Source organism: Mandrillus leucophaeus, unplaced genomic scaffold (assembly GCF_000951045.1).
Source record: "Mandrillus leucophaeus isolate KB7577 unplaced genomic scaffold, Mleu.le_1.0 Scaffold760, whole genome shotgun sequence".
In the NCBI taxonomy this organism is placed as follows: Eukaryota; Metazoa; Chordata; class Mammalia; order Primates; family Cercopithecidae; genus Mandrillus; species Mandrillus leucophaeus.
The window spans coordinates 880,456-888,879 of record NW_012108253.1 but is presented as its reverse complement, the minus strand read 5'-3'; the positions used below and the strand labels follow the sequence as shown (position 1 = coordinate 888,879).

At 38.6% G+C, this 8,424-nt stretch overlaps 1 protein-coding gene across 2 annotated transcripts in view; it reads right to left on the bottom strand.

Annotated features, from left to right (window-relative positions):
• Window positions 1-8,424, bottom strand: part of SLC17A2 (solute carrier family 17, member 2) — a 24,264-nt gene that overhangs the window by 9,878 nt on the left and 5,962 nt on the right. For both annotated transcript variants that reach the window (XM_011966472.1, XM_011966473.1), the window contains exons 3-8: window positions 7,326-7,537; window positions 4,810-5,043; window positions 4,637-4,724; window positions 2,132-2,218; window positions 618-736; window positions 334-495 (exon numbers count right to left, since the gene is read on the bottom strand). In XM_011966472.1, coding sequence (XP_011821862.1) covers window positions 334-495; window positions 618-736; window positions 2,132-2,218; window positions 4,637-4,724; window positions 4,810-5,043; window positions 7,326-7,537 — 902 coding nt within the window. The remainder of the gene's footprint in view (window positions 1-333; window positions 496-617; window positions 737-2,131; window positions 2,219-4,636; window positions 4,725-4,809; window positions 5,044-7,325; window positions 7,538-8,424) is intronic.

The following is an 8,424-nucleotide window of genomic DNA, read 5'->3' as shown; positions in this document are numbered from 1 at the left end:
GATTACAGGCATGAGCCACTGTGCCCAGCCCAACAATATTAATTTCTAAAAGAAACTTTGGAATCAGCTGGTGTGTTAGTATAGCATAGTGGTTAAGAATACGGATGCTGCAGCAGCTCTACCACTTAGTATTGTGCAACCTGAGGCAAGTTATCTCACCTCTAAGTGTCCTGTTTCCACATCTGTGAAAAGGGAATTATAACAACACCTATCTCAAGGTCATTGTGAAGGTTAAATTAATGGTTATATGTAAAGCCAGAATGTAATAGGTAACAGAACTGTTTCTCCTTATTACCATTATCATTTTCATAGAAGTATAGGAAGTAAACTCACATCTCTGATGTTAACATGGAGCAGAGTACTGATGTACGTTGGTAGGTATGTTAGGATGATGGTGCACAACCAGAAATGGCTGAAAAAACCCAGGAAAATGGCCCAAAGTGGTAGGCATGTGACCATCGCCTTTATGGGGACAGCACGTCTAGGAGAACTGGGCTAAAAAGAAATATCTAATCAGCATGAGTATTAGAGCAGCCAAGATGGTGCCTCTTGGAGGAGATCCACACCCTGCCCTAGAGACCACTGCATGGGCCACAGGTACATGGTGGGCACTGTACCTGTTGAGCCAGTGAGGACACGATGTGCTCCTTTTCCCTAACACTTATGCATGGGTGATGCATGGGGTCATCATAAATCACTGTGAACCATAGGAGACAGCAGACACAGCCAGTGCTACCTGGGAAGAAGGTATAAAATTAGTTTTTAGGTAGATTTGTTTACTAGGGGAAGGGAGTTTCCTCTGAAGTGGCATGCCTCTCCCTTCTACACACTAATCAATTAATGCTTATTCTATCATAAGGACCTAAATGTTCCCATTCTTTCTTTCAATCCTTCTACAAACCTGTTAAAGCTTTTAAGATACTATGTCTCAAATAGAAAGCCACCTTTTGTCAATGTCAGAGCCCTCTGGAGATAACATGAGCATGGCATTGTATAGCTGATTAACTACTTTAAAGCCTCCAATGATTATAGTGTTATGTATTTTGAGCAGCAACTTCTTAATGCACACATAAATTGTCTTGTGGAAGATCTGAATAGTCAGGACTGCAGTCACACATACTCGAAACAACCTTCCATGAAATCATGTGGCAGGAAAAAATTTCCAATGCACTTACAAGAGACAGTGTTATTTGTATTCAAGCCATACATCCATTATGGATTCCCAAAAGAAATATTTCTGTACAATACCTGGTTAACATGCACAAACCAAAATAATTAACACCATTAATGAGAAAGCCATTCAGGCCAGGACTATATTTAATGATACCATTTGGCTATAACAACAAAATCAAGTGTAGAAAATTGTCTTATTACTGGAATTTGTTATTTGAAGAACATTCTATGTTAAAAGATTCTGAGGACTAGTTTTCTTTAAATTCCATCTATTTACTGGATTCATTGATTCTTTTATTTTAAAGCTAAAAATCAGGCACTATGATGATACCCAAGTGATGAAAACATTGTAGAATGGATTCCTTGCCTCAAGCATTTCACAGTTTAGTGGAAAGAAAAGGAGAAATAAATAATTACACACCAACATAACCTGGAGAGGAAATATCATAAATGAGAGAATGCCAGAATCTAATAGAGTAAGCCCTGGAAGGGCCCATGGGGAAGGGCACAGTTGAATCGAGCTTTGCAAGATGAACTTGGTAGAGAATAGGTGAACGGCATCTTGGGCAAAAATAATAATTATAATAAAATATGAAGACACATTGAAGATGTACTTCACTATCTCTGACATCTTAACTGCATGTAACAAGCACTTTAGATGTGGTGGTAGAGATTCTGCAGAAGATGCTTAATATGGAAGCACAAGACTGCATCACAAGTCAGTGCCATGTGAATAGTCAACTCCTCTATCCTGTGCATGTGGCTTCCCAGAACCACCAGGAAGGTGTTAATCAAGTTGTGTGACTAGATTAAAAATGATACCAACCGTTGACATTTGTTATCATCTTCCATTTGATAAAGGACATTTTCTTTCATATAGGAAGAATGTGGGTGATGTAGGTGCCAAAACGGATGCTCAGGAAATGCAGGCATTAGGATTTAAGAGAAAGTGACTCACCAAAGATGTAGAAGATAAAAGGCCAGCCCAAGGCCTGTGAGATTAGTCCCCCCACACAGAGGATGATGAAGGATCCAAATGCTGATCCTAAAGGGAAGAGGGAGAAAAACACTTATGAAAATAGCAAAGGCTGAGACTTCATGGCCTCTCTAAACATTGTCCCAACAGTGAGATGGCAGACTTAGAATTATTGGGCAATGAGAGTAATTATTTCTGCTCACAGATTTTCCCCAATAAAGTCATATATATGATATAATTAAAATTAATAAATAATAGTAACAAACCCTCTGATTCTTCAATGACTCCTCAACACCAATGTGACCAAATCTAAATCCCTTAGTTTGTCACAGCAACTCTCTGCTATCATAGCCCATTAGTATTTTCTTCTGATTACAGTTGCATTCTTGTATGATCTAATATGAGGCTGGGGGCAGGAAATGAAAGACTTACAAAATTCAGTAAGACACAGCCCCTGCCCTCAAAGAGCTTCTGGTCCAATTGGAGAGAAAAATGTGAATAAAATTGATTGTCACTAGTGAAATGCCATGTAGGCTTTGGAGTCTACATTAAAAAAAAAAACAAACAAGAAACATAATTCACAGAGACCCATAGTAAGAAATGCATTTTACAGGGTAACATAACACACACATCAATATACATAAACACTTGTACACACAACCACACACATATGCCTCAATGGTTTCATGAATCAATATTTAACTTTACCATGTCCAATGCACTCCAAGAATTTCTATTCTATTCTATTCTATTCTATTCATTTTTTTAAATAATGATTTTAACCCAATGGATTTTATGACTCACTAATGGGTTCCAACCTGTAATTTGAAAAAAAAAAAAGATGTAAAATATAAGTGTGATAATAAAACTACAATGTGCGTGGAAGTAATAATAATAATTGACAATAATTATAAGATTTAGGAAGTTTTTACGTAAGCTACACAATAGGATAGATAGAATTTTGGCACAAGGAGCAGGGGCAAAGAACTTTCCAGGCATATAAACTAATGGGAGCAGAGCCAGAGGGAAGTGCAGTGCAGATCTATGTGGGGAGCAGCCAATGTCCGGTGCCACTAGAGCCATGCTTGCACAGGGGAGTTGAATGGAATAAGGTTGGGGCCAGATGGCTGAGAACTTTTGTATCCATGCAATAAAGAGGTCAGTCTTTAGTCTGTAAACATGAAGGAACACATTGAAAATTATCAAGCAGGTGAGGAAAAATGCCTCATCTTTACTTTTTTTTTTTTTTTCTTTTTTTTTGAGACGGAGTCTAGCTCTGTCGCCCAGGCTGGAGTGCAGTGGCCAGAGCTCAGCTCACTGCAAGCTCCGCCTCCCGGGTTTACGCCATTCTCCTGCCTCAGCCTCCCGAGTAGCTGGGACTACAGGCGCCCGCCACTGCTCCCGGCTAGTTTTTTGTATTTTTTAGTAGAGACAGGGTTTCACCGTGTTAGCCAGGATGGTCTCGATCTCCTGACCTCGTGCTCCGCCCGTCTCGGCCTCCCAAAGTGCAGGGATTACAGGCTTGAGCCACCGCGCCCGGCCCTCATCTTTACTTTAGCAAGATAACTTGGTTTTGGTGGAAGGAAGGTTGAAAGAAACCAGTCTAGAAGAGAGAGAGATCAGCAGATAGTATTTGCAAATAGAGGAGGTGGGGACAACTATGATGGAAGGAAGCAAGAAAGCAGGAGGGTTACTTGAGGTAAAGGTCTGCAGGATGCAGCTGTGTAGTGGACCTAGGAGTGAGAAGCTTGATGGAATCTTAGTTCTGCTCTTCGAGTATATACTCTCAGCATGATGGGCTGGGAAGAACAGCACTGATAAAGTTGTAGAGGCCTTAGTAGGATCACATACCACGGAAAGGCACAGTGATTAAGGGTATCTGCTCTGGGGCTAAAATTTGCGTGGGCTTAAATCTCAGACCTACCGCCTGCTGGCTATTTGTATTTGGGCAATTTTCTTAATCTCCACCTTCCTTAACTCCTTTCTCTGTAAAATAAGAATTTAAAATGGTACTTACATGAGAGGGTTGTTGTGAGAATTAATTAGCTCACAATAGAATAGTCAAGAGCTTAGAATAATACAGAAACTCCAAACTCTTCTAGCCTCATTTCTCTCCTTACCACTTGGAGCTGTGGTAGCCTTAATTCTCACTGCAAAATCATTGCTAAGATGGTGTATATATAGTTTACTTGATCTTTTTTCCATTTATGCAATTCTTAAAGGTTTAAACATTTTCCTACAAGGCTTTTCTGACTACTAAGGCTTTTCTGAGCTGAATCCTAGCTCACAGTGGTTTCTTCTACTTCTAAGCCTCAATGTGTTTACTGTACAGATGCATCTTTCTTATTTGTGATGCAACTGTCTTGTATTGTTGAATTTTTCCGTAGTAGTTTTTCTCCCTCTTCCCTAAACTATTTGATTCATAGATGATAAGACACAGTAGGATGGAACAGATGACAAAGCTATGACCCATGTGTGCACACTTACCTGATCCTGCAATGGTGGTGAGCTTGCTTCGTTCAAGTGGAGGAGCCCACTTTGCCCAAATAGTAAACTGACCTGTCCATGCCATTCCCTGAAATGAAAATCATTAAGACCTTTGATATTTTGTAGAATTCAGGAATCTGGATCCCACCCAGAATGAGAAAGTATCTGGATACCTGGGCCATGCCCTGGACTGTCCGAACCACAATGACCAAAATCACTCCGAAGTCAGCAGCCAATGGTGTAAAGAGGGTGAGAAGGGAAGAGATCAGCAAACCAGCACCAAGCATTTTTTTTGCTCCAAATATCCCTGCTAAATATCCACTTGGGATCAGAGTCAGTATTATCCCATAGTTGATGGAGCTAAAGATGATACCCTGAGTTTCTGGGCTCCACTGATACACAGAGGCCTGGGGGAAAATAGGAAAACTCTTTGTCAAGAAGTCCTATTATGAAAATCTACTTTACAGTCAGAGTTGCTTGAGGTTGGTGAGACCCTACTATAAAATATCTATTTTTGTTTTTCTCTATATTCTTCCTACCTTCCCAAACAACCAATTATGCCCCTAATTTGCTTTCTTAGAAGGAGAGAAAAACAGAAAAAATGAAGAAAAGAGGTAAAGAAAATGATTATATAGATGAATAATAGGAAGAAGTAAATGGAAGAAAACAATGAGAGATATTTCATCTGTGAAAGTGCTTCCTCTATTTTGCTTCTAGTAAAAGTTGAGTAACATGTTGACTCTTATATCAAAGAATTTTTAAAACACACACACAAAGCTTTACTGAACTCTTAACCAAAATCAGTACCTAATTAAAAAGAAAATTCAAGTTTGGGAATTATGGTCTGCCCTGGCTGAACTGAGTTTCTAAAACACATATTACAAATGAATAAGATCACATTCTTCTGATACAACTCAATAAATAATTTGAATTATTTTAAAATAACTACCTAAAATGCCTGAATAATTATATAAGTTATATTACCTGAATATTTACCTAAAAGTAAATAGATTTTAAAATAAATAAATAAATAAATAAATAAAATAGATTTTAAAATAAAATAAAAAATAAATGCAATAAGGCCCCTAAATATCTGGCATCATGCTATAGAGAGCCAAAGGATATAAAATATGATATAAAATATTTTACCCACTCAAAAAAACAATAAATAATACAAGGTATACGAATCATGTGAGAATCAAGATTTGAGGATGAATATAAATAAAACAGCAACTTTGAGAGGAAAAAGAATAATTCAGGAAGGTCCCAGAAAGGAAGCAATATTTGAACTATCCCTTGAAAAATGACTATGATTTATAGAAAGTCAAAAAGGAAAATTTTATCTCATTGGAAAAATTTGCAAAAGTGAACTTGTAGCATTTGGAAGAAACTAACAGGGACTCTGGCTTGCTCAGAGCAAAAACTTTCCATGGGTCATTGATAGCAGATGTGAGTGTGCTGAGAAGTAGGTCCAAATTCCGGAGGAACACAGCATGTCCAGTGAACACTGTATGTTTGACAACTTGAAGGTATCCAAGATACCTGAATGGTGAATCTACTCAGTGTGGATATGTAGATGGGATAATGGAGGAAAGACTGGAGACAATAAATTTATGTACTCATTGTAAATAAGCTGGGTCCAATGTAATAAAATCATTAATCATGAATTATAGTGATGACATTGGAAATGTACAGTACAAGATAATTTAAAGGATAATTTTTTTAATTGGGTAAATTCATGGTTTCCATATAAATGTAAAATAAGCATACAGCAAAGATTTTATTTAACTCATTGATTAATGGAGGGAGTAAATAAGATGTTATAACTGGTTCAAAGGAAAACTCAAAGAATCACGCATAACACAAGCAGGAAGCAATGCTGAAATATACTTTAAATATACAGCAGAGCTCGGTGCAGTGGCTCACATCTGTAGTCCCAACACTTTGGGAGGCCAAGGCGGGTGGATCACCTGAGGTCAGGAGTTCGAGATCAGCCTAGTGAAACCCTGTCTCTACTAAAAATACAAAAATTAGCCAGCAGTCGTGGCACGCCCCCTTAGTCCCAGTTACTCAGGAGGCTGAGACAGGAAAATCACTTGAACCCAGGAGGCGAAGGCTGCAATGAGCTGAAATCACGCCACTGCACTCCAGCCTGAACGACAGAGAAAGACTCTATCTCAAAAAATAAATAAACAAACAAACAGCAAAAGTGGCTGATTTCCACTAGGAGGTGAGTGGAGAAAAGTTTTAACTGATTTTTCTCTTGGCAAAATTTATTTGCAAAGCTATGGACAAGAATTATTTGCATTTCTATTTGTTATATAGAATTTACAGGGTTATAAAATTGCTTAGAAACAGTAAAGCAGGCAGAGAACTGGATAGGATTGAGTAACCTATAAGAATGTGCCCAGGTAATATCTAGTTTTTCACTGAAGACATCACATAAACTGTTCCATTTTTAAATTTTTCACATTTAATCCTACAGTTCACCCACCTTATAATCATAATAACCTCAATGAAATCTTATTTTTATTATAGAAGTAATCAATGTCTCAAAGAAAAATAGTTCCAGTCAGTTTTAGTTTGTCATTGGAAATGTATACTTCTATACTCCACAGAATCAAGATCTATGCCTTCCTTTCAAAGTTTTTTCCTCTCAACAAAGAGCCCTATTTTCTGTCATACTTACCTTTGTATCAGATTCCTTGATGGATATGCTGGAGTTATTGAGGGTGTCTGCAATAGGCCCCTCAGTGGAGGCATTAGATAGAGCATGCTGCTGAGTGGTGTTTACCATGGCAATGATTGCAATGCTCAGACTCACACGCTGGGTTATCATGGTGAAGTTTGAGAAGTGCATGATAAGAGCCAGCCCATAGCGTAATGAACAGAAATCTGGACCTAGAGAACAACACACATGTATGCAATGAGCATCCTGACCGAGACCCCCTTCTTTTCCTTTCTCCCACAGCTAGATCTGATAGAACTTTGGATGATGTCATGAAATCTCACTGTCTTATTTTCACCAAAATAGCCAGCACTACAAACCCACTTTGTCAAATGATTTGGTTGGCTTCAAGACATTGAATATGGGATCTTATAACCAAGTAAAGCAAATATGGCTATCTTTCAAGGGGGTAGGAAGCAGATGATAAATGGAGAAAACCCAAATGTAAGGCATTTATGTCATATTGCTCCAAAACGAAGTGAATGGGGATGACAGTGGCAGAGCCAGTCACATAACCGTCTCAGCATCAGTAAAATTCTCTGAGCTGTAAGTCAATAGTCCCATCTGTTATGCACATTTGTTTATCACAAAGCTTGAGAGTTTATACATAATGAGCTGCCTTTGAATTAAGGTATTGCACATCCAAGGATTCTCTTTTAATACATTTGAGAGATAGTACTTTAAAAGAACACTTCGACTAATTCCCTAGTGTAATGTCTACTTGGAAATGTTTTTGCTATGTGTCACTAGGCCCTGCCTTCACATATGCTCAACTTAAAAAAATAAAAATTGCGTGGGGTGCTGTAGTCCCAGCATTTTGGGAGGCTAAGGCAGGAGGATCACTTGAGGTCAGGAGTTCGAGACCAGCCTGGCCAACATGGTAAAACCCCATCTCTACTAAAAATACAAAAATTACCTGGGTATGGTGGTGCATGCCTGTAATCCCAGCTACTCAGGAGGCTGAGTAAGGATAATCACTTGAACCCAGGAGGCAGAGGTCGCAATGAGCCAAGATCATGTCACTGCACTCCAGCCTGGGTGACAGAACAAGACTCAGTCT